General features: G+C 43.0%; 1 protein-coding gene across 1 annotated transcript in view; it reads left to right on the top strand.

Moving 5' to 3' along the window:
* Positions 1–27,681, top strand: part of ADGRE5 (adhesion G protein-coupled receptor E5) — a 180,701-nt gene that overhangs the window by 92,408 nt on the left and 60,612 nt on the right. The window contains exons 7-9 of the mRNA XM_040414661.1: positions 7,699–7,745; positions 11,164–11,250; positions 18,576–18,741. Coding sequence (XP_040270595.1) covers positions 7,699–7,745; positions 11,164–11,250; positions 18,576–18,741 — 300 coding nt within the window. The remainder of the gene's footprint in view (positions 1–7,698; positions 7,746–11,163; positions 11,251–18,575; positions 18,742–27,681) is intronic.

The following is a 27,681-nucleotide window of genomic DNA, read 5'->3' as shown; positions in this document are numbered from 1 at the left end:
AACATTTTCTCAGTAGAGTTTTATTAAAATGTTTGCATGAATTTTCTTGAGTAGCGTATATATAACAGACTCGTCTGATGGCTCATTCTCTGGGTCCTCTACTGAATGATCTTCTGAGCTAATTTATGACCAAATCCGTTCGGTCAAGTTCAAAAAAGCCCCAAAGATGTCCATAGCCTGTAAAGAAATTGGTGGGATCCCTTGAGATGCAAAAAGGATGAAAATGGATGTGTATGGTCACAAAGAAGTTTCTTTATGGAAATGACCTGAACATGAACAGTTACAAATCAGAAAGTTTGCAGACATGTTACAAAGTCCAATCTGTAGAATGGAGCCATCCTCTCCATCAGTGTAGCGCAAGGATCAGCAACCTCCGGCACTACACCTTAATAAAATGGGAATGGTTGGTGATATTAACTTCCTGTTTGTGGCACATTAGTATATGTGAGGGGGGAAACTTTTCAAGATGGGTGCTGACCATGGCGGCCATTTTGAAGTTGGCCATTTTGAATCCAACTTTGGTTTTTTCAATAGGAAGAGGGTCATGTGACACATCAAACTTATTGGGAATTTTACAAGAAAAACAATGGAGTGCTTGGTTTTAACGTAACTTTATTTTTTCATGAGTTATTTGCAAGTTTCTGACCACTTATAAAATATGTTCAATGTGCTGCCCATTGTGTTAGATTGTCAATGCAACCCTCTTCTCTCACTCTTCACACACTGATAGCAACACCGCAGGAGAAATTCTAGCACAGGCTTCCAGTATCCGTAGTTTCAGGTGCTGCACCATTGATGGTATGGTGTGGTATATGGGGTACAAAGATAGTGGGGCCATTCTTCATCAATGGAAACCTCAAGGCCACTGGATATGCAAAATTGCTACATGATGATGTGTTTCCCTCTTTATGCACTGAAGCTGGCACGTTCCCTGAGTTTTTCCAGCAAGATGGTGCACCACCACATTATGGGTGTCAGGTCCGAGCATTCCTAGATGAACAGTTTCCTGGAAAGTGGATTAGTCATCGTGGGCCAGTTGAATGGCCCCCAAGGTCTCCCGATCTGACCCCCTTAGACTTTTATCTTTGGGGTCATCTGAAGGCAATTGTCTATGCTGTGAAGATACGAGATGTGCAGCACCTGAAACTACGGATACTGGAAGCCTGTGCTAGCATTTCTCCTGCGGTGTTGCTATCAGTGTGTGAAGAGTAGGAGAAGAGGGTTGCATTGACAATCCAACACAATGGGCAGCACATTGAACACATTTTATAAGTGGTCATAAACTTGTAAATAACTCATGAAAGAATAAAGTTACGTTAAAACCAAGCACACCATTGTTTTTCTTGTGAAATTCCCAATAAGTTTGATGTGTCACATGACCCTCTTCCTATTGAAAAAACAAAAGTTGGATTCAAAATGGCCGACTTCAAAATGGCCGCCATGGTCACCACCCATCTTGAAAAGTTTCCCCCCTCACATATACTAATGTGCCACAAACAGGAAGTTAATATCACCAACCATTCCCATTTTATTAAGGTGTATCCATATAAATGGCCCACCCTGTACAACGCCCAGAATCCTCCTTTCAATTCTATGGGAGTTACAGCAGTACATGCTAGGAGTTGTAGTTTCACAGCAGCTTGAGTGCTGAAGGTTGCTGATCCCTGGTGTAGCATATCTAAATGTCACCTCCTGAAAAAAATCATCTGAACAGTATCATATGTCAGGAGAGAGATTTGGTCTGCCCATAATAATATTCTTCTCACCAGGGTGAACGCCCTTTAACGGTAAGGTCTTACAATCTCCCCGACTTGTCATAGACTTTAGGAATCTTGCAGGGTCACTTACATAGTTGACACGGTTGAAAAAAGACATAAGTCCATAAAGTTCAACCAAGGGATAGGTGAGGACACGAATCCCAGAAGGAAGTGATACCCAGATTTCTACACGTTTTCATAAGCATTAATGTTGTTTACTTTTAAGAATTCATCTAAACCCTTTTTAAAACTGTCCACTGTTCCTGCTCTGACCACGTCCTGAGGAAGTCTATTCCACAGCTTCACGGTTCTTACAGTAAAGAAGCTTTGACACTTCCGGAGACTGAACTTTTTCTTCTCCAGTCGGAGGCAGTGCCCCCTTGTCTTTTGAGGGCATTTTACATGAAACAGTTTTTTACTGTATTTTTTGTATGGCCCATTTATATTTTTGTATAGGTTAATCGTGTCCCCCCTTAGCTTAGACGTCTCTTCTCAAGACTAAATAAATTCAATTATTTTAATCTTTCTTCATAACTAAGACCCTTCATGCCCCTATTCAGTTTAGTCGCTCTCTGTACCTTTTCCAGCTCCAGTGCGTGCCCAGAACTGAACTGCATATCTCAGATCAGGCCGCACCAACACTTTGTAAAGTGGTAATATTACATCCCTGCCCCGCGAGTCCATGCCTCGTTTAATGCATGACAATATCCTGGTGGCCTCCGATGCAGCTGATTGACATTGTATGCTGTTATTTAATCTACCATCTACAAGGACACCCAAATCCTTCTCTATAAGTGACTCCCCCAGTGTTACATCACCTAGGACATATGAAGCACAGAGATTATTACTACCAAAATGCATAACTTTACATTTATCCACATTGAACCTCATTTTCCAAGTTGATGCCCAATCACTCAGAGTGTCCAGATCGGCTTGTAGTTTATGGACATCTTCCATAGACCGTACAGTACTACATAGCTTGGTGTCATCTGCAAAAATAGAAATGGTGCTATTAATCACGTCCTCAATATCATTAATAAATAAATTAAATAATAAAGGGCCCAGCACTGAACCTTGGGGTACACCACTTATAACCTGGGACCATTCTGAATAGGAATCATTGACCACAACTCTCTGGACACGGTCCTACAGCCAGTTTTCAATCCAATTACAAACTATACTTTCCAAGCCTAACTGGTCTATTATTATCTGTAAAGGACCTAGATCCTTTTTTGAATATGGGCAAAACATTTGCCTTGCGCCAATCACTTGGCACTGTACCAGTACCTAGAGAATCTTTAAAAATTATAAACAGGGGCACAGCAATGACTGAACTGAGCTCTTTAAGCACTCTTGGGTGTACTACATCTGGACCAGGAGCCTTGTTCACATTTACCCTATTTAACTTATCTTGGACCACATCTACAGTTAGCCAATTAAGTACACTGCTCAAAAAAATAAAGGGAACACTTAAACAACACAATGTAACTCCAAGTCAATCACACTTCTGTGAAATCAAACTGTCCACTTAGGAAGCAACACTGAGTGACAATCAATTTCACATGCTGTTGTGCAAATGAGATAGACAACCGGTGGAAATTATAGGCAATTAGCAAGACACCCCCAATAAAGGAGTGGTTCTGCAGGTGGTGACCTGACCACTTCTCAGTTCCTATGCTTCCTGGCTGATGTTTTGGTCACTTTTGAATGCTGCCGGTGCTTTCACTCTAGTGGTAGCATGAGACGGAGTCTACAACCCGCACAAGTGGCTCAGGTAGTGCAGCTTATCCAGGATGGCACATCAATGTGAGCTGTGGCAAGAAGGTTTGCTGTGTCTGTCAGCGTAGTGTCCAGAGCATGGAGGCGCTACCAGGAGACAGGCCAGTACATCAGGAGACGTGGAGGAGGCCGTAGGAGGGCAACAACCCAGCAGCAGGACCGCTACCTCCGCCTTTGTGCAAGGAGGAACAGGAGGAGCACTGCCAGAGCCCTGCAAAAGGACCTCAAGCAGGCCACAAATGTGCATGTGTCTGCTCAAACGGTCAGAAACAGACTCCATGAGGGTGATATGAGGGCCCGACGTCCACAGGTGGGGGTTGTGCTTACAGCCCAACACCGTGCAGGATGTTTGGTATTTGCCAGAAAACACCAAGATTGGCAAATTCGCCACTGGCGCCCTGTGCTCTTCACAGATGAAAGCAGGTTCACACTGAGCACATGTGACAGACGTGACAGAGTCTGGAGACGCCGTGGAGAACGTTCTGCTGCCTGCAACATCCTCCAGCATGACCGGTTTGGCATTAGGTCAGTAATGGTGTCGGGTGGCATTACTTTGGAGGGCCGCACAGCCCTCCATGTGCTCGCCAGAGGTAGCCTGACTGCCATTAGGTACCAAGATGAGATCCTCAGACCCCTTGTGAGACCATATGCTGGTGCGGTTGGCCCTGGGTTCCTCCTAATGCAAGACAATGCTAGACCTCATGTGGCTGGAGTGTGTCAGCAGTTCCTGCAAGACGAAGGCATTGATGCTATGGACTGGCCCGCCCGTTCCCCAGACATGAATCCAATTGAGCACATCTGGGACATCACGTCTCGCTCTATCCACCACAGACTGTCCAGGAGTTGGCAGATGCTTTAGTCCAGGTCTTGGAGGAGATCCCTCAGGAGACCGTCCGCCACCTCATCAGGAGCATGCACAGGCATTGTAGGGAGGTCATACAGGCACGTGGAGGCCACACACACTACTGAGCCTCATTTTGACTTGTTTTAAGGACATTACATCAAAGTTGGATCAGCCTATAGTGTGTTTTTCCACTTTAATTTTGAGGGTGACTCCAAATCCAGACCTCCATGGGTTAAACATTTTTATTTCCTTTTTTTTTTGTGTGATTTTGTTGTCAGCACATTCAACTATGTAAAGAACAAAGTATTTCAGAAGAATATTTAATTAATTCAGATCTAGGATGTGTTATTTTTGTGTTCCCTTTATTTTTTTGAGCAGTGTATATTACTGGATGTACTAACAGCCCTGGCACCACATATATCAGCTCCTTTCTCTTCTTTTGTATATACAGAGCTAAAAAAATCAATTTAGTAACTCTGCCTTTTCCTTATCTTCAGTGACTACCCCCCCCCCCCCCCCCCCCCCTTTACCATTATTTAGGGGGCCTACCTTCTCGGACCTTGGTTTTTTAGCATTTATATATTTAAATAATTTTTGGGGATTTGTTTTACTCTCTTTTGCCACCTGCTGTTCGTTTTGTATTTTTGCTAATTTTATCTCCTTTTTACAAATTTTATAATTTTATTAAGCCCTGCCCCTTTGTAATATTCAAACACTCCAGCTGACCCCTCAGATTTGTATTTTTTAAATGCCCTTTTTTTGTCTTTTATTGCCCTTTTTACAGTAGCTGTAACCTGGGGGGGGGGGGGGGGGGTTAATTTTAGCCGTTTATACTTGTTACCTAAAGGAATACATTTTTCAGTGCAATTACTCAATGTGGATTTAAAGCTCTCACATTTATCCTCAGTATTAGGCCTCATGCACACGACCGTTGTGTGCATCCGTGTCCGTTGTTCCATTTTCCATGATTTTCTGCGGACCCATTGACTTTCAATGGGTCCGTTGAAAACTCGGGAAATGCACCGTTGTTTATCCGCGTCCGTCATCCGTATTTCCTGTCCGTCAAAAAAATATGACCTGTCCTATTTTTTGGACGGACAACGGTTCGCGGACCCATTCAAGTCAATGGGTCCGTGAAAAAACACGGATACACACAAGATTGTCATCCGCGTCCGTGATCCGTGTCTGTAGGCTACTTTTGCACAGACGGATCCGCAGATCCTTCTGCATAGAGCTTTTTCAGATATGAGTTTTCACGTCTGGTAAATGACAGGTCTGTGCGGCGCATTGCTTATAGCACAGACCTGTCACTTACCAGTAGGAGGAGCGCCCGGCCGGTCACAGACAGCACAGGTAAGTATAATGCTTCTAAAATTGCCAAGTAACCATGGCAGCCAGGACTGCAGTAGCGTCATGGTTGCCATGGTAACCGATCGGAGCCCCAGCGATTAAACTGGGACTCTCCGCTGCCACCAATGATGGGGGGGTTTAATTAGGGGGGGAGGGGGGGCCGCACTGGCCACCAATGAATTAAATACAGGGGAGGGAGGGATGGGGGGCTGCACTGGCCACCAATGAATTAAATACAGGGGAGGAAGAGAGGGGGGCCTCACTGGCCACCAATGAATTAAATACAGGGGAGGGAGGGAGGGGGGGCCTCACTGGCCACCAATGAATTAAATACAGGGGAGGGAGGGAGGGGGGCCTCACTGGCCACCAATGAATTTAATACTGGGGAGGGAGGGGGGCCGCACTGGCCACCAATGAATTTAAAACTGGGGAGGGAGGGGGGTCTGCCCCCTGCTGCCTGGCAGCACCTGATCTCTTACAGGGGGCTATGATACGCACAATTAACCCCTCAGGTGCGGCATCTGAGGGGTTAATTGTGCGGATCACAGCCCCCTGTAAGAGATCGGGTGCTGCCAGGCAGCAGGGGGCAGTCATGTACACAGTTCTTAGTATATTCTAACTTCAAGCGTCCCCATCACTATGGGAACACCTCTGTGTTAGAATATACTGTCGGATCTGAGTTTTGATGATCTAACTCAAATCCGATGGTATATTCTAACATAGAGGCGTTCCCATGGTGATGGGGACGCTTCAAGTTAAAATATACCATCGGATTGGAGAAAACTCCGATCCAATGGTATATTAATAGGGACTCCTGACTTTACATTGAAAGTCAATGGGGGATGGATCCGTTTGCAATTGCACCATATTGTGTCAACGTCAAACGGATCCGTTCCTATTGACTTGCATTGTAAGTCAGGACAGATCCGTTTGGCTCCGCACGGCCAGGCGGACACCAAAACGACTTTTTTTTTAACTTTCCTTCATGTCTGGTGATCCTCCAAAAATCACGGAAGACACACGGAAACAAAAACGGAAACGGATTACGGAACAACGGAACCCCGTTTTGCGGACCGTGAAAAAATACTGTCGTGTGCATGAGGCCTTATTATGTGACAGTAGCTGCTCCTAGTCTATGCCCTGAAATGCTGCCCTCAACCCAGGGAAATTAGCCTTTTTAAAATTCTGTGTCTTTGCTCTGCCTGACAGAGTTTGCTTCTTATAGTTTAGGGGGAATATAATTATATTGTGGGCACTATTACATAGTATTTCTCGAACAGTAACATTTCCAACAAGCTCTGCATCATTAGAAATTACCAGATCCAACAGAGAATTACCCCTAGTGGGAGCTTCTACAAACTGGCCCATAAAGTGGTCCTGCAGCAAGTTGAGGAATTTTCTTCTCTTTGCAGTTGACTCGAGGCAGAATCATGTCCCCAGTCAATGTCTGGGAAGTTAAAATCTCCCATTATGACCACTGTACCAGCCTGTGTAGCCCGCTTTATTTGGTTATACAGTTGTATCTCCTCTGTGATGTTAGAGGGTCTATAGATTACACCAAGTATTATTTTTTCAGTGTTTATATCCCTTTGAACTCCCACCCATAAGGTTTCCACATCCTCACCATCCTCACCCACAATTGCCTCTTTCACACTTGTCTTCAGTTCACTCCTCACATACAGGCACACGCCACCACCTTTTCTATTGACCCGGTCTTTCATAAATAGTGTAAAACTCTCAATATTAACAGCCCAGTCATGTGAAGAGTCCAACCATGTCTCAGCCACACCAGCTACATCTATGTGTTCTTCTAGTAGAATAGTCTTCAGCTCCCCCGTTTTGCTAGCTAGACTTCTGGCATTTGTGAAAATACACGTATAAGCCGTCTTTCGTGCATTCTTATTTTTGCTTATGTTATTATGTAAGGGGATTGTCATTTTTAACTTTGGCGTATTCTTTTATCCCCAGTGAACTGCAAATACAAATCAAAAGAATGGAACTGTGCGAATGAATCGGTAAGAAATACAGTGTTTCCTGCTGCTGCTTGGTTTATAACGAGGACATAAGTTCAGCTTCTCTACCACTTACCCTAAGCTTAAAAATGACAGAAAATCACTGCATTGTATTAAAGAGGTTTTCCGGGAAATACATATTGATGATGTATTTATAGGCCAGGTCATCCATATCAGACTGGCGGAGGTCTGACTCCCGACACCCCAATGATCAGCTGTCAGAAGCACTTCATGGTATACCGTAGAGCTGTCCTTGGTATTGCAGGTCAATCTAAATTCTGGAAAAGGACCTAGAAATCTAGACTAGTGACCTGCGTCAGTTTACCAGACTTGGAGCCAACCCATACTTTAAATACTACGGACGTTTTTTTTTTTTTTTTTTACTGCATTCTATTCATTTTGGCATAAAAATCTTTTTTTCCATTGGTCCTTATTAATCATTTTTAACAGGTTTTGCTTTACAGCTTTCACTTTTAGTGTATCTGCAGATTATTGCTTCTCCCTTCTCAGGGAACCTATCAGTGAGCCGCTTTGCTCGGTTGATCTTTAGCCCTTTTCTCTCAACTCCTGGCAGCTCATAAACACTCATTTATGCTGATAAAGAGGTTAGATATGAGCCAGTGTTCATGAGCTGTTAGGAAGGTACAGACAGGGGTGCACCACCAATGAGGCCAGGTGAGGCAGCACCCGGTAGGGGCAAGAGAGGGGCAGCGGAATGGGCATGGGCAATGAGTGCTTTCATTGTGGTAAAGGGATTAGGTTAAGAAATTGGCATGGGGGGGCAGTTTTAGTGTTCGCCTTAGGCAGCAGAAAGGCTGGGTGCACCCCTGGGTACAGATAAGAGCTACAGATCGAACCGTCAGAGCAGCTCCCTGGCAGATTCACTGTGAAGCAGAAAGCAGATACACTGAAAGTGAAAGGTGTAGAGAAAAAACTGCCTGAATTTTTTTTTATAAAGAACAAATGAAAAAATGATTTTAGCCCAAAATAAGCAGAATCCATATTTTTTTTTAAATGCCCAAAGCTGTGCATACATAGCCTTTAACTCTAAAATTAAAGTGAACCTGTCCTTGCTCCTGACACGTCTGTTTTAATAGGTTCATGCATTCCCCATGTAATAATTCTGGAGCATCTATTCTTATGGCTCTATGTTCTGCCATTCCTTTATTATGTCTACTAGAAGTTATGAATGAATTGCTAGCAGTCTGCAGTAAGGGTACAGAGGGTGGTAACCAGTTGGAGGTGTGTCCCTGCACAGTCTCACTCTATCCAATCAGTGCTGCCATTGTCAGACTGTGCAGTTACACGCCCCCAACTGGTTACCTCCCCTCTGTACCCTTACTGCAGACTGCTAGTAATTCATTTATAACTTCTAGTAGGAATAATAAAGCAATGGCACAACATAGAGACTTAAGAAAAGATGCTCCAGATTTGGTATTACATGGGGAATGCATGAAGCTATTAAAACAAGCAGGTCAGGAGAGGGGAGAGGTCCTCTTTAAATTTTTCCCTTTATTTACATACATATCTCCCATGAAAGAGTAAATGGAGAGAGTGCTAAGAGCAATCACTATACAGCCCTCATCACCAGAGTGTGGGAGCTGTATACTGTGCCTGTCATCAAGCTAAAAACGACTTTTCAGAGGTATTATTACTAATTGTTTGAGAGAAGCTGAATAAACATAATAGATATTGCCGTGTTTCAAAATGCCCAAAGTATTAAAAATAGAAAAATATTTTCTTTGTGCGGTGAACGCCAAAACAGGAAAAAAATAATTTAAATTCACGATTCGTTATTTTTTGTCACCCTCAAAAAAAAGTGATCAAAAAGTTGTACATACCCCAAAAATGATACCATTAAAAACTACAGTTTTTCTACATGCAGCATGTGTGTCTCTTCTCTCGCATTGCAGATTACTCCTCCTTTCCCCCTCTCCTCTGAAAAATTCCGGAACACTTGCCGGATTGCCGGATCCGGCATTAATTTCCATTGAAATGTATTAATGCCGGATCCGGTACCAAGTGTTCTGGAAAAACGGATCCGGTTTCTCGGTCTGCGCATGCTGAGACCTTTAAATCTGTGAAAAAGATAAATACCGCATCTGTTTTTCCAGATGACACCGGAGAGACGGATCCGGTATTGCAATGCATTTGTCAGACGGGTCCACATCCGGATCTGGAAACAAATGATATCCGTTTGCATCCGGATTTCCGGATTCTTCTAACGCTAGTGTGAAAGTTGCCTTAAGCTAGTCGGATCCGTCCTGCCTCTAGTTCACGTGTGCCCCCGGACTGCCGCTCCATCCCCATTGACTGTAATGCGGGCGGGGGCGGAGTTCCTGCGGCAGCACGGCAGCGTACGCCGAGAGGCTGCTGGACTAAAAGTACTGAATGGGAACTCCGCCCCGCCCCCATTATAGTCAATGGGGACGGAGCGGAAGTCCGGGGGCACATGTGAACTAGAGGCAGGACGGGGGGGGGCGGGGGCGGAGTTCCGGCGGCAGTGCACGCCGAGAGGCAGCCAGACTAAAAGTACAGTACTTTTAGTCCGGCCGCCTCTCGGCGTGCTCTGCCGTGCTGCCGCTGGAACTCCGCCCCCATTATAGTCAATGGGGACGGAGCGGCAGTCCGGGGGCACACGTGAACTAGCGACAGGACGAATCCGACAGGCTGTTCACCCGCCAGAACAGCCTACCAGAGTCCCCTGCCGCTATAGTGAAAGTACCCTTACACAGGAAAAAACTTCATGCAGTACTTTTGTTTCCATCTAAAAAAACTGATCTTAGATGGAAATGGCTCAAACGGATGACAACTGATGCAATAGGATCCGTTTTTTTACTGGATCCTGTAAAAAAAACTAATCCTATGCAATCCTATGCAAAACTGATGCAACGGGGTCCGTTTTTTTTTTTACAGGATCCTTTTTTTTTTTCTCTCTCTCTCTTCTTCTGACGGATCAGAAGAACGGAAAGCTAAACGGTGATGTGAATGCATCCTTAGCAGAGAATGTTAGTTTGATAGACAAATTACAAAGTTTCTTATATTCACCTATAGAATTGATTTCTGCAGCGTTTCTTCACAGTGACCATCTTTTTTTACATGTCAGCTAAAAAGCCATCTTGAATTTCCACACTGTGGATCGGCAACGGATGTGCTACTGTGTGTGCAGCGGATCTGCATGAGTATTCGCCGCACCATCATTCAATGGGGCTACTCCTCAGTATCGCCATCTGAAATATGTACAGTGGGATGCCACACAGGCAAAAGTCGATGAGAAACTGTCCATTGGTTTGACCTTGATTTTGGTGCAACAGAAGGCGATCTGTAGAAAGTAGATTTTGGGTAACAGAATGGTAGAGATATGTCATCATTTTAAATAATTTATGATAATGAGGAAACCTCTCTTTCTCTCTCTGTCCAGTTCCAGTGTCACCTGAACTATTTTACGGATCAATTTACACCTTTTTGTGAGAATGTCACAAGGCAGAATAATCTTTCATTTGCAGAGGTAAGATATCAAGCAATCATCCCTGATAAAGAGAGACAATTTACTCGCCGGTGAAACCCTTGATTTTCCATTGAATTCACCTTATTGACATCAGCAGCCATTTTACTCACCAACCTCTAGGGCGGGGGTGGGGCGCCTTTTTGCTGCCGAGGGCCATTTGGATATTTGTAACATCGTTCGGGGGCCATTTATATTTACTGCCTATATAAAGTATGCTAAAAACTGTTTATTATATTAACCACTTCCCATCTGGGCCCTTTGCCCCCTTCCTGACCAGGCCAAATTTTGCAAAACTGACATATCTCACTTTATGTGGTAATAACTTTGGAACGCCTTTATTTATCCAAGTCATTCAGAGATTGTTTTCTCGTGACACATTGTACTTCATGATAGTCATAAATTTGAGTCAAAATATTTCACCTTTATTTATGAAAAAATCCCAAATTTACCCAAAAATTAGAAAAATTCGCAATTTTCTAAATTTCAATTTCTCTGCTTTCAAAACAGAAAGTGATACCTCATAAAATAGTTATTATTTAACATTTCCCATATGTCTACTTTATGTTGGCATCATTTTGGAAATGTCATTTTATTTTTTTAGGACGTTAGAAGGCTTAGAAGTTTAGAAGCAATTCTTCAAATTTGTAAGAAAATTGCCAAAACCCACTTTATAAGGACCAGTTCAGGTCTGAAGTCACTTTGTGGGGCCTACATAGTGGATACCCCCATAAATGACCCCATTGTAGAAACTACACCCCTCAAGGTATTCAAAACCGATTTTACAAACTTTGTTAACCCTTTAGGCGTTCCACAAGAATTAAAGGAAAATGGAGATCAAATTTTTAAATTTCACTTTTTTGGCAGATTTTCCATTTTAATCAATTTTTTTCTTTAACACATCGATGGTTAACAGCCAAACAAAACTCAATATTTATTACCCAGATTCTGCGGTTTACAGAAACACCCCACATGTGGTCATAAACTGCTGTATGGGCACACGGCAGGGCGCAGAAGGAAAGGAACTCCACATGGTTTTTAGATGCCATGTCCCATTTGAAGCCCCCTGATGCACCCTTACAGTAGAAACTCCCAAGAAGTGACCCCATTTTGGAAACTAGGGGATAAGGTGCCAGTTTTATTAGTACTATTTTTGGGTACATATGATTTTTTGATCATTCATTATAACACTTTATTGGGCAAGGTGACCAAAAAATTGGTTGTTTTAGCACAGTTTCTATTTATTTATTTTTACAGCGTTCACCTGAGGGGTTCAGTCAAGTGACATTTTTATAGAGCAGATTGTTACGGACGTGGCGATACCTAATATGTATACTTTTTCTCATTTATTAAAGTTTTACACAATAATAGCATTTTTGAAACCAAAAAATTATGTTTTATTGTGTCCATGTTCTGAGAGCTATAGTTTTTTTTATTTTTTGAGAGATTTTCTTATGTAGGGGCTCATTTTTTGCGGGATGAGGTGACGGTTTTATTGGTACTATTTTGTGGGACATACGCGTTTTTGATCACTTGGTGTTGCACCTTTTGTGATGCAAGGTGACAAAAATTGCTTGTTTTGACACAGTTATTTTATTTTTTTTTTTACGGTGTTCACCCGAGGGGTTAGGTCATGTGATATTTTTATAGAGCTGGTTTTTACGGACGCGGCAATACCTAATATGTATACTTTTTTTTATTTGTTTCACTTTAACACAATAATAGCATTTTTGAAACCAAAAAAATGATGTTTTAGTGTCTCCATGTTCTAAGAGCTATAGTTTTTTTATTTTTTGAGAGATTTTCTTATGTAGGGGCTCATTTTTTGCGGGATGAGGTGACGGTTTTATTGGTACCATTTTGTGGGACATACGCGTTTTTGATCACTTGGTGTTGCACCTTTTGTGATGCAAGGTGACAAAAATTGCTTGTTTTGACACAGTTTTTTTTATTTATTTTTTACGGTGTTCACCCGAGGGGTTAGGTCATGTGATATTTTTATAGAGCTGGTTTTTACGGACGCGGCAATACTAAATATGTCTATTTTTTTTTTTTTTTTATTCCTTACTTGGGATTTTTTTTTTTTTTTACATGTGAACCTTTTTTTTATTTTATTTTTTCAACACTTTATTTTATTTTTATTTTATTTTACACTTTTCATCCCCCATAAGGTCATACAAGACCTCTGGGGGATATTTACTTTTTTTTTTCACTGTTGATTTCTCCTGTAACTGGGGCTGACATAGTAGCCCCAGTTACAGTGGAAATGCACCCCTATAGAGGCTGTACAGCAGCAATCCTGCGCTGTACAGCCTCACAGCAGGGCTGATCGAGGTCTCTGAGAGACCTCACACAGCCCCTGCACTCTCCGGTCCCGGCGGTCACATGACCGCCGGGCCGGAACAGGAAGCGCACAGCGCTTCCTGCTCTGCAGACACAGCGCTCGGTGAGCGCTGTGTCTGCAGCGATCGTGAAGGCAGGGACACCTGGGCACTGTCCCTGCCTTATCTCTGGGTTGCCCTGCTGTCACTGACAGCGGGCAACCCGATCAGCAGCTGCACGATTAGCGTGCAGCTGCTATTTCTGACAGGACGTTTTAAAACGTGCTGTCAGAAATAGACGTCCACCCATAGGACGTTTATATCCTATGGGCGGACGTGAGGCGGTTAAAAATCTCCACAAAATAGGCTTAATAGGGTGATTGGGGATATCTCAGACTAATGATGCTGATCCCCAAAGAAACACTCCTATCACTGATCACCTTAGTGATAGGAGTGTTTCTTTGGGGATCAGCATCATTAGTCTGAGATATCCCCAATCACCCTATTAAGCCTATTTTGTGGAGATTTTTAATATAATAAACAATAAACTGTTTTTAGCATACTTTATATAGGCAGTAAATATATTTTGGACTAGTACGTCAACAATACCAACCTTACTTAGTTAATTATCGTTCGGGGGCCATACAAAATTCTCAACTTTGACTGCTATATTTGGTCAAACATATAAGTGACTTAGGGGAAAGTTATAGATATTGCGCTTCAATTGAAAACAATCTACAGCGCTGTATTTTTGCAGCACAAAATGGCGCCTGCACTATATATATTACAAAATAGTACAAGCGCCATTTTGACTACATATAGCAGTCTACTTTTTACGTTGAGAATGTTATATATTTAGTTATTTATTGATGGCATTGATGGTAGGCAAGCTAAACCCAGAGGGGTCCAGAGAGGGGTCCACCCAGCTTTCACTCTCCCTGCCACTGTCCGTGCCTTTTTCTTCGCAACTGTCCCTGCCTTTGTCCCTTTCTCAGCCTCAGATCTGCACCTCCATCAGCCTCAAATCAGCCTTCTATCAGACCACCCAGCCTACATCAGCCTCAGATAAGACCCTCATCAGACCCTCCCCAGCCTCAGATCACACCCCCATCAGACCTCCCGACCTCAGATCAAACCCCCATCAAACCCTCCATAGCCTCAGATCAGCCCCCATTAGACCCCCCCAGCCTCAGATCGGTCCCTCATCAGACCCCCCCAGCCTCAGATCAGACCCCCCCAGCCTCAGATCAGACCCCCAATAGGCCCCCCACCCTCAGATCAGACCCCACATGAAATGGTCCCTCAGGCTGCATACGGCTTGCAGGCCGGAGGTTCCCCACCCCTGCTCTAGGTACATACAGTACATGTATTTCAATTTGAAATGAAAAACGTATAAAAGAAAACCAGTGATACACACGCTGACAAAGTTGTTGTCACACCTGAAACTGACAAAATAAAGAATGAATCAAAATTTACTGAAATCAGCTAATGAAAATGAGACATTGCTTTTGAGTTGTGGTTAATTTTCCATAATTTTTCCATAATATTTTTATTCTTCATTTTTATTTCAAATTATAGACACCTTTCAAGCTATTTTTTATTATTGCATTTTACATGGCTTGCATTGGTCTTTATTAAAAATTTTCAACAGTTTTTCCTCTATAACATTCCCTTTCACTGCATTTGCAGACTATTGCTTTCCTTTCTCAGTGAATCCATCATAGAGATGCTCTGATGGCTCACTCTGTGGTCCTTATCAGGGGTGAAGCCATAGTGAAAGCAGGGAAAGCTGAAAGATTTTATTGTCAGTTTCCCCTCAACAGTATTATACAATACATTATATACAGTGACATGACGTACAGTATATACCTGAACGTGTAGGAAAAGGATGGAGCAGTTGCCTGGCCTGGTCTGATAGAGCTATCTTGACTAGCTTCAGAAGTGAGGGTTGCACGGGAGAAGGGGTTTGCGGGGTGGGGGGGGGGACTGTTTAAATATTTGCTGTGAGGCCAAGTCAGGTCTAGTTGCATCCCTAACAGCTCATAAACACTCATAATGGCTAAATTCTTATCAGGTTGATAATAATAGAAACATATAAACATAGAATGTGTCGGCAGATAAGAACCATTTGGCCCATCTAGTCTGCCCAATATACTGAATACTATGGATAGCCCCTGGCCCTATCTTATATGAAGGATGGCCTTATGCCTATCCCATGCATGCTTAACCTCCTTCAATTTAGTGTTTAAAAGCTGTCAGGAGTTCCGAGATAAGGGCTACAGGTCCGGCCATCAGTGAGTCAAGAGTCAAACCATAATCTGCAGATGCAGTGAAAGTGAAAGTTGTAGAGGAAAAACAAGTTAGGCTACTTTCTCACTAGCGTTTTTTTTTTCCGGCATAGAGTTCCGTCACAGGGGCTCAATACCGGAAAATAACTGATCAGTTTTATCCCCATGCATTCTGAATGGAGATAATCCGTTCAGGATGCATCAGGATGTCTTCAGTTCAGTCATTTTGACTGATCAGGCAAAAGAGAAAACCGTAGCATACTACAGTTTTATCTCCGGCGAAAAAATGAAGACTTGCCTGAATTTTTTTTTACCATAGGAATGTATTAGTGCCAGATCCGGCATTTAGAATACCGGAATGCCGGATCCATCCTTCCGGTCTGCGTATGCGAAGACTGAAAGAAAAGGTGAAAAAAATAAATGCCAGATCCGTTTTGCCGGTTGACACCGGAAAGACGAATCCGGCATTTCAATGCATTTTTTTGTCTGATCAGGCATTTTTAAGACTGATCCTGATCAGTCTTACTAATGCCATCAGTTGGCATACGTTTTGCCTGATCCGGCAGGCAGTTCCGGCGACGGAACTGCTTGCCGGATCTCTCTGCCGCAAGTGTGAAAGTACCCTAATAATGTACTGTACATCTCAAATGTGTTCATAGCCTTTAAATACAACCTACTGGCCTTCATTGTCCCACTAAGGCTACTTTCACACTAGCGTTAGCATTGAGATCCGTCATAGGGTCTCAATACCGGGAATAAAACGCTTCCGTTTTGTCTCCATTCATTGTCAATGGGGACAAAACGTAACTGAACAGAACGGAGTGCTCCAAAATGCATTCCGTTCCGTTCTTATACCGGAGAGCAAATCGCAGCATGCTGCAGTTTGCTTTCCGTCCTGGGATACGGAGCAAGACGCATCCGTCATGACCCACAATGCAAGTCAATGGGGACGGATCAGTTTTTAATAGAGTTCATGACGGATCGGTCTTGGGTATGTTAAAGATAATACAACCGGATCCATACATAACGGATGCAGATGGTTGTATTATCAGTAACGGAAGCGTTTTTGCTGAACCCTGCCGGATCACGCTAGTGTGAAAGTAGCCTAAATCCAAACACTGCTATGATCAACATCAGTGGTGCAGTAAAAATTGTGTCCAATAGTTATATGCAAAATCCGGTCCTTTTCTCTGAATGTCTTAATTCTCCTGTACTCAGTGAAGGGTATTATGCTAAGGACACCATGATACATGACAATCTCCTTCTAACAAAGCTAGAGCCAGCCCTGTATCTCCCATGGATCCAGAGATCTCCACATTCATTGCTCCATTTGCTCCGCTAGATTTTTTTTTTTTAGACTGGCAGCTAAGGAAATGTCCTTTCTACTGCAGCTCTCTCCATATCACAGTCCTCAGGGGCATATCCTTCCTGCTGCAGCTCTAACAGTAGATCTGCCTGGTGGCAGTTGAAGGATGGAACTGAGCATGTGCGACCACCTCGGCGATGTTACTGAGGTTGATTGAGATATCAAGAAAAGATAAAACAGCAGGTGGCGCTATATAGATACATTTTATTGAACAACTCAGCAGCTATACAAAATTTTTAACAAAATTATGAAATCATTCAGATCCAGGTGCTGGTTTGAAAATGTTGAATATTTTTTGTGGGACAGCCATTTAAAGCGGCTCTGTCACCAGATCACCCTGATTAAACCAGACAACTAGCCTGGTAGGGGTGATCCTTCAGTTTAAAATAATACCTTTCTCCTCACTGTCAGCACCACGGTAGTTGATAAAATCTTATTTTTATTCTGTTGCGGTCGGGCAATTTCGAGCACCGCTATGCGACACCTACCGATGTCTAAACAATCCCCCCCCCCTCCCCTTGAAGGTCAACGCTAGATCAAGCAGAAGTTGTACTCTAGCGCTGTCAATCAAGGGGAGGGGGGTGTTTAGATGTTGGTAGGCGTCGCTGAAAAAACCCGCCTCCTGGTGCTCAAAATTGCCTGCCAGCAAAGGAATAAAAGTACAATTTTATCAACAACTGTGGCACCGACAGTGGGGAGAAAGGTATTCATTTAAACTGCAGGATCACCCCTACCAGGCTCTGTTCTTGGTTTAATAGGGTTGACCCTGCTTACAGAGCCTCTTTAATTTGCTTCCTAAATGAAAAATGAGACACTTTCAAGATAATCTTCATTAAACATTTTCTATCATTTTGCTGCTGTATAGTCTGTGCAGATTCACCATGTACAGTATCTGACTGTCCTGCTGCTGAATCTCACGCATTGCACCCGCGCGGAATACTCGCCCGTGTGAAAGGGGCCTTTAGTGTAAGGAGGTTTAGAGCAGATAAAGTCAGCCCCGAGAACAGCAGCCAGGAGCTGTGTGTGATGTCAGTTCTGGGTCAGAAGCAACACCGCCAGCTATGAGAAGGAGTTACACATACTCTACAGCAGTAATGAATACTATTTAGCTGCTAAATTTTGCATTTTGTAATAAATAAAATCTGCAGAATAGTGTTCATTCTTAAGAGAATTCTATATTCTCTATAGCGCTCTCTAGACTTCATTATCATTTTCTCACATGTATCTATGACATATTAGAACGATCATTTTAATTGGATTTTCTGATTTAAATGGCTAAACAGTTTTGTAATGAAATGTTGCAATGAATCAAAGTCACATTTTAACCACTTTTGGCCTCTTTGCTTCTGAAAGCTTTTGAAGGGCTTGGATCGTCTGATCGATGAATTCCGCTATGATGATAAGACTGCTAGATTACAGAAAGCTGGGCGCCTGCTGGAAATGGTGGAATCAAGGGTAAAGAGCCTGGCATTACTGGAACAGAAAGAGGTGTCACATGTGAACATGAACGAAACGATCAGTGAGTATTACCATAATGTGATCTTGATTGGGAAGAGGGTCTAGTGTTAGAAATGTGTGTTGGAAACAGCACAGCACTGAGACTCCATACATCAGTTTCTCTTAAATTGAATATTTTATCTTTTTTAACTAATTCATCTTTGTTTTTTTCATTTTTTCAATTTTCTGATTGTATATTTTTTTTAGTCAGAAAATAACTCGTTGACTTCTCTTGGAGAGTGTTGAGGGCACACTCTGGGACATACAGTTGCAAGAAAAAGTATGTGAACCCTTTGGAATTATATGGATTTCTGCACAAATTGGTCATAAAATGTGATCTGATCTTCATCTGTCACAACAATAGACAATCACAGTCTGCTTAAACTAATAACACACAAAGAATTAAATGTTACCATGTTTTTATTGAACACACCATGTAAACATTCACAGTGCAGGTGGAAAAAGTATGTGAACCCTTGGATTTAATAACTGGTTGAACCTCCTTTGGCAGCAATAACTTCAACCAAACGTTTCCTGTAGTTGCAGATCAGACGTGTACAACGGTCAGGAGTAATTCTTGACCATTCCTCTTTACAGAACTGTTTCAGTTCAGCAATATTCTTAGAGATGTCTGGTGTGAATCGCTTTCTTAAGGTCATGCCACAGCATCTCAATCGGGTTGAGGTCAGGACTCTGACTGGGCCACTCCAGAAGGCGTATTTTCTTTTGTTTAAGCCATTCTGTTGTTGATTTACTTCTATGCTTTGGGTCGTTGTCCTGTTGCAACACCCATCTTCTGTTGAGCTTCAGCTGGTGAACAGATGGCCTTAAGTTCTCCTGCAAAATATCTTGATAAATTTGGGAATTAATTTTTCCTTTGATGATAGCAATCCATTCAGGCCCTGACGCAGCAAAGCAGCCGCAAACCATAATGCCCCCACCACCATACTTCACAGTTGGGATGAGGTTTTGATGTTGGTGTGCTGTGCCTCTTTTTCTCTACACATAGTGTTGTGTATATAAAATACAGCGGCTCACCCCTATCACGTATGGATAGGTGCTCACCCTCCGGTCCTACCCTCAGGACCTAGAAGGAAAAATGGAGTGTATACAAAATGAAGGGGCACTCACATATGGGAAACACTGGACGATTAGGTAAATGTAATTTAATATTCTAAAAACAAACCCCTAAAATATACTAAAAACATATGATGTAACAACCTATAAATTACATATATGTGAATCCTAATAGCACTTTGGTATGGCGTGCTGGCGTAAAATGCTGTTAATGCGTGGTATCACATACAGTCCATGTAGACAATCTCTTAATGCAGATATAAACTCGCCAGTCTATAAATTCATAGATACACAGGCATGTAATTGTGGGTATAGTGAAACAATGTCTCAATTGGTATAGAGAAATGACCGCACAATGTGTTCCAGTGGTAACAGTGGTGTGAGATATCCGGAATATCACACCAGTGATTTATAACACTATGTCCAATTGCGATAGAACATGGGAGTCCAATATTCAGTTAAGCACGTTGGGATGAACTTCCCAGTTACTTACAGTGTCCAGCCGCTTATGGTGACCCGGTCTCTCCCCTCCTCACTGCTAGACCGCAGTGTATAGTTACCCAGGTGGCCGTGCCTGGCCGGCCGTGGCGTCCCACGTGACCTGGTGATCTGGGGTTCCGGGCGGACGCTTTAGTGACGTCACTGCTGTGCGGCGGCAATTTCAAATTCAGAAGTCAATCTTTAGCGCTTACAGCTAGATATCCAATTTCTTTGGTCTTTTGCTTGAATCCACGCTCACTCTGTAGTGCCAGACGCGTTTCAGGGTCTTACACCCCTTCCTCAGTGGCCACCGAGTGAGTGGATTCTCACTCCTTATAAATGGTACTGACCCACCCACAATTGTGCTTTTTTTCAGCTTATTGCAATACATGGAATGGATTTGGTTGTTCTTATATTGCTGTTACAATTTATACATAAATATGATTAAAAACATAAATATTACTCCCCATATGATGGCTACAATGTTAAAATATTAAGATAATAGTCCTAGGGAAGAATTGCAAGGTCGGTGATACATTTTGATCAATAATTGACACTGTGATTCCCCTCCCCATGGGACGGCTCCCCACATATATTACTATCAATTTATCCCAGCAATATATGAAATCTGAGGAACAAATCAACAAACCACATAACCGCAGACAAGATTCAAATATATTGATGCGGTTTAGGTCCAAGTCCCTTGGTAGGGATCATCTTGCCCTTCAGAACATCAAATTATAGAAATCGCATACAAAACGCAGTTCACATGGCTGCGGTTTTGATGCGTTTTTACCTCAAAATGTATCACCGACCTTGCAATTCTTCCCTAGGACTATTATCTTAATATTTTAACATTGTAGCCATCATATGGGGAGTAATATTTATGTTTTTAATCATATTTATGTATAAATTGTAACAGCAATATAAGAACAACCAAATCCATTCCATGTATTGCAATAAGCTGAAAAAAAGCACAATTGTGGGTGGGTCAGTACCATTTATAAGGAGTGAGAATCCACTCACTCGGTGGCCACTGAGGAAGGGGTGTAAGACCCTGAAACGCGTCTGGCACTACAGAGTGAGCGTGGATTCAAGCAAAAGACCAAAGAAATTGGATATCTAGCTGTAAGCGCTAAAGATTGACTTCTGAATTTGAAATTGCCGCCGCACAGCAGTGACGTCACTAAAGCGTCCGCCCGGAACCCCAGATCACCAGGTCACGTGGGACGCCACGGCCGGCCAGGCACGGCCACCTGGGTAACTATACACTGCGGTCTAGCAGTGAGGAGGGGAGAGACCGGGTCACCATAAGCGGCTGGACACTGTAAGTAACTGGGAAGTTCATCCCAACGTGCTTAACTGAATATTGGACTCCCATGTTCTATCGCAATTGGACATAGTGTTATAAATCACTGGTGTGATATTCCGGATATCTCACACCACTGTTACCACTGGAACACATTGTGCGGTCATTTCTCTATACCAATTGAGACATTGTTTCACTATACCCACAATTACATGCCTGTGTATCTATGAATTTATAGACTGGCGAGTTTATATCTGCATTAAGAGATTGTCTACATGGACTGTATGTGATACCACGCATTAACAGCATTTTACGCCAGCACGCCATACCAAAGTGCTATTAGGATTCACATATATGTAATTTATAGGTTGTTACATCATATGTTTTTAGTATATTTTAGGGGTTTGTTTTTAGAATATTAAATTACATTTACCTAATCGTCCAGTGTTTCCCATATGTGAGTGCCCCTTCATTTTGTATACACATAGTGTTGTGTGTTTCTTCCAAACAACTCAACTTTGGTTTCATCTGCCCACAGAATATTTTGCCAGTACTGCTGTGGAACATCCAGGTGCTCTTGTGCAAACTGTAAACGTGCAGCAATGTTTTTTTTGGACAGCAGTGGCTTCCTCTGTGGTATCCTCCCATGAAATCCATTCTTGTTTAGGGTTTTACGTATCGTAGATTCGCTAACAGGGATGTTAACATAGGCCAGAGACTTTTGTAAGTCTTTAGCTGACACTCTAGGATTCTTCTTCACCTCATTGTGCAGTATGCGCTGTGCTCTTGCAGTCATCTTTACAGGACAGCCATTCCTAGGGAAAGTAGCAGCAGTGCTGAACTTTCTCCATTTATAGACAATTTGTCTTACCGTGGACTGATGAACATCAAGGCTTTTGGAGATACTTTTATAACCCTTTCCAGCTTTATGCAAGTCAACAATTCTTAATCGTAGGTCTTCTGAGAGCTCTTTTGTGCGAGGCATCATTCACATCAGGCAATGCTTCTTGTGAAAAGCAAACCCAAAACTGGTGTTTGTTTTTTATAGGGCAGGGCAGCTGTAACCAACACCTCCAATCTCATCTCATTAATTGGACTCGAGTTGGCTGACACCTCACTCCAATTAGCTCTTGGAGATGTCATTAGTCTAGGGGTTCACATACTTTTTCCACCTGCACTGTTTACATGGTGTGTTCAATAAAAACATGGTAACATAAAAAAATTTGTGTGTTATTAGTTTAAGCAGACTGTGATTGTCCATTGTTGTGACTTAGGTGAAGATCAGATCACATTTTATGACCAATTTGTGCAGAAATCCATATCATTCCAAAGGGTTCACATACCTTTTCTTGCAACTGTATGTTGAGGTCACTCTCCAAGGACGATGGAGGAGGAGCTGCCTATCTGGTGTGACCCTGTCCTATCTGTCTCCAGCTTTGTAGTATAGGTGTTACATTTCATTGTAATCCTGCCTGTGGCTATAAGACTGTGGCGGAGTGCCAGCCTATTATGAATCTCAGTGGCCAGTGTGAAAACTATAGTAATCCAGGACTATTTTTTTTTATATGGACATGAATTTTTTTTTTAAAACACACATTTATAATATGTTTACCATAAAAAGAAGAGTTTTCTGAGATTTTTTATCTACATAGGTCATTAGTATCTGATCAGTGGGAGTCGATCAGCTGTTTGAGAAGGCCCTGGGACTCGCAGTAGAGCTGTGGCTTTCTCACAGCTTTGCCTTTCACATTCATCGGTCACGTGGCCTAGGCACAGCACAGCCGCATTGAAGTGAATGGGGCTGAGCTGCAATACCAAGCACAGCCGCTATACAATCTATGACGCTGTACTTGGTGAGCTGAGAGAAGACCGCAACACTGTTCCTTCTTAAACAGCTGATCGTCGGGAGTCCCGGAGTATCGAATCAGATACTAATGACCTATCCAAAAGACAAGTCATCATAAAACAATACACTTTAACAATACACAATAGTACCATTTTTGCAGTGACTAGTGTTGAGCGAAGCAAAACAATCGAGACAGAAATCGGTCCGAAGTTTAGAAAAACTTTGATTCGCAACAAATCCGAATTTCCTCACGCTTCGTGGTAACGAATCAGTTTTTCCTAAAATGTCGGCTGCACGTGTTACAAAGTGAAAGTAAGAAGCCCTGGAACGCGAGATCGCCCATAATGCCATCCAGCCAGCCATTCCGTGTGATGTCACAGCCCATAAAACACTCATCCCAAGACGTCTCTGCTATTGTCCTCTGAGCATAGGGAGAGACATAACAAGCGCTCATGCGCTAGTGTCATGTCCGAGTGTGGGAGGGAAACACCACACTGAACATAGGAGGGAAAGGGGTGAGCGAATAAGGCCTGGAAACTAGGGAAAGGAGATGGACACCTCCTAGTAAAACCCTAATCAAAGTCCTGATACCGACATCGTAATTTCTCTCTGTGGAAGAGAGTTTTTTAGAGGAAAATGCACATGGGCACCATTTACCAGGTGACAGGCCCTGCGATAAGACTGCTCCTAACCCCACCTCGGACGCGTCAACTTCCACAATGAAAGGTTGTGATACATCCGGCTGCACCAATATAGGGGCAGAAGCAAAGCACTCCTTAACCAAAGAAAAGGCTCGCAACGCCGAATCAGACACCACTGAAACATCTGTCCCTTTCTTAGTCATGTCAGTTAAGGGTTTCACCACTGCCAAATAGTTCTGAATACATTTTTGGTAATAGTTGGTGAACCCCAAAAACCGCATAAGAGCCTTCAGATTTTCAGGTCGATCCCAGTCCAATACAGCACTGACATTCTCTGGATCCATTCAAAAACCTGAAGATGACAGCATGTAGCCAAAGAATTGCACCTCATGTGCAGCAAAAACACACTTCTCTAATTTTGCGTACAATATATTATATCTTAGGATCTTTAACACCTGTCTAAGGTGATCCTGATGAGTCTCCACGTCTGGAAAATAAATTCAACAAACCTCCCCACCAGGTGATGAAAAATGTCATTCACAAAATGCTGGAAAACCGCAGAAGCATGACCCAAAACCCAAAAGGCATGACCAGGTTCTCAAAGTGACGCTCTGGGGTATTAAAAGCCGTCTTCCATTCATCCCCATCCTTGATCCTGACCAGATTATATGCCCCACTTGAAGAACACCTTGTCATCAACAATCTGGTTAAACAAATCAGGAATCAAAGGAAGGGGGTAAGAATCACGGACAGTAATCCGATCGAGCTCACAGAAATCCAGACATGGCCTAAGAGTTCAACAAAGAAAACAAAGAAAAACCCTGCTGCCACTGGAGATTTGGAAGGTCTTATGTGTCCTTTAGCCAAACTCTCGGTAATATACTCTCTCATGACCATTCTTTAGCGTCCAGAAAGGTTATACAACCTAGATTTGGGCAACTTAGCTCCGGGGACCAGGAATAAGGTTGATAGGACAATCATATTCCCGATGCGGAGGTAAATCCTGGCATCCACTTTCAGAAAATACATTGGCAAAATCTGATATAAAAGAGGGTAATGTTTTAGTGGTTAAAACAGAAAAAGATGTATTCAGACAATTGTCAATGCAATAATCACCCCAATCCAGAATCTGTCTAGCTTGCCAATCAATGGTTGGATTGTGCTTGCTTAACCACGGTAGACCCAGAACCAACAGAGCAGGGATACCCTCCAACACAAAACACGAGATTAATTCCTGATGAAAGTCACCCACTCTTAATCGGATGTCATGCACCATCTGAGATAAACACTTCTGAGTTAGAGGTGCAGAATCATTAGCAAAAATTAAAATGTTTGTCTATAATTCACTTAGAGACAACCCGTGCATACGGGTGAACTGAGCATCAGTCAGGTTCACCCATGCCCCACTGTCGATAAACACCTCAATCCTCACAGTCTTGGACTCTAGTGCTACCTCGGCAGTGAGGAGAAATCGAGTACTACCAGTCAAAGACACATACACATTCTCTGACTCCCCTCTCACCCCTCCAAGAGTCAGATGGGAATTAGATATACTTTTTTTTCTTTTTGACGCTAAATGCATGGACATACATCGATAAAATGTCCCTTTGTCCGCAGAAAAATCACACTCCCTTCCTACGTCTAATATGCTTAAAAGCAGATCCAGGAGTAGCTCCTCCTAATTGCATGGGTTCGTCCCCAGACATAAACCCAGGAGTATCTTCACCCAAAGTGTCAGAGGAAGACGATACGTTATGTAATAGTACGTCCTGAGAGTGGGGGCCCCTAGATCTCTCTCTTAGGCGTCTATCAATGCGTACTGCAAGAGACATAGCGACTTCCAGAGATTTAGGATTCTCATGAAAGGCGAAAGCGTCCTTCAGCCTCTCTGATAATCCCTAACAAATTACTGACTACGGAGAGCTGGATCGTTCCACTCAGTATCCGTAGCCCACCTCTTAAACTCAGAGCAATAGATCTCAGCAGAACGCTCTCCCTGACGAATGCCACGTAGCTTGGTCTCAGCTAGTGAGGTCCGATCCGGGTCATCATAGATGAGACCAAGAGCTTTGAAAAATTCATCCACCGACCGGAGAGACTGCGATCCGGTCAGCAGGCCCATAACTGAGTGTCCCCTTTAAGCAAGGAAATAACCACACCAACTCTCTGAATCTCATCCCCAGATGAGTGTGGATATAGCCTAAAATACAATTTGCACACCTTCCTAAACAAAATGAAATTATCACTTCCCTCAGAGAATCTGTCCTGGGGGGCAACTTTAGGTTTGAGACAGGCCTGGTAACCACAACTAGGACCAGCAATCTGTGGTCTCTGGTAAAACCCTAATCGAAGTCCTGAAGTCCTAACTACCAGTATGAACAGACCCCAGAGGTAGGTGAGTTCATACACAGGAATACCTAATGTCCTAACTCACCCCATAGGACCCTGGTACTAATGTCAGGACTGAGACAACCTGTTCCTCTCCCTCAGGCCTTAATACAAATGACAGGGAAATTCAACACACAAAATAACCCAAACAAAATACATAAGGGAAAGAAAACACTTAACTTTAAGTGGCTATGGCAGCACCAGCAACTCAGCCGAGATCCAAACACCAGCTATCCACAACTCAAACTGAAGCTATAAACTGCATAGCATAGTGGGAGAAACAACAATAAATAGAGAAGGTTAAATGACCCAAATAGCCACACCTGGGGAAAGAAGGTGAGGCAAGCACCAGAAACAACACAGACATAATTTGATCCAAATAGAAAACATGTCAAATCAAACCTCGCCTTGCCAGTCTCACCAATCTCCTGCCGCCTGTCGCGGGAACGTCCATGACAGCTAGGGTCAGTGTTGCTGAAAATTATTAATAGAAGAATATTGTAGAGGGAAAGTGCAGGGAGACTGCAGGGAGAGGGAAGAGACAGTGCAGGGAGAGTGCAGGGAGACTTATTCTGTGTCAGTTGTATTTATTTATTCCTAGATTTACTTATTCCTACATCAGCTGTAAACTAAGATATGTAATTTAATACCAATAATATGGAAGCTTTTATTATTCCGGTGCCAGCGTGCCAACCAATACCATCCAGTCTGCACTCCTTAGAGGGGCCAGGTCTTAATGATGACCATCCTCATATTTTGCTGGCTTTACTTCTCCCAAATCATCCTTCAAAGTCTCCATGTCCTAGAAAAGTCAGCAAAATGCAGAGAGAGGATGAGTTGGATGTTCCTGATGACATATTCTCATCTATATTAGATGATGTGGAAAAGGAGGAAAAGCAGATGGCAGAAGAAGAGCTCCCACCTGTAGGGCAGGAGAGCGCTGCGGTTGGACAAGTGGGTATGCCAGAGCTGATTAATATTCAGTGTTTACTGTCAACCTGCAGGAGATTAAAGGCCAGAACAGCAATAATTTGCATATTGTCCCCCCACCTAACCAGCCAAAACTCAAACCAGCAACAGCCCCTATATAAAGGTGACGTACGACCATTAACAATGAAGAAGGACTATACAGTGCAGTCTTTATTATTACATGAAAGGCAGCTGCAGGCTAATTGGCCGCACGGTTCTTCACCGCAGCATGGCCGCAACGTGCCTGCAGCA

This window comes from Bufo bufo, chromosome 1 (assembly GCF_905171765.1).
Source record: "Bufo bufo chromosome 1, aBufBuf1.1, whole genome shotgun sequence".
NCBI lineage: Eukaryota > Metazoa > Chordata > Amphibia > Anura > Bufonidae > Bufo > Bufo bufo.
The sequence above is the reverse complement of the archived record's forward strand: the minus strand, read 5'-3'. Positions and strand labels throughout refer to the sequence as shown.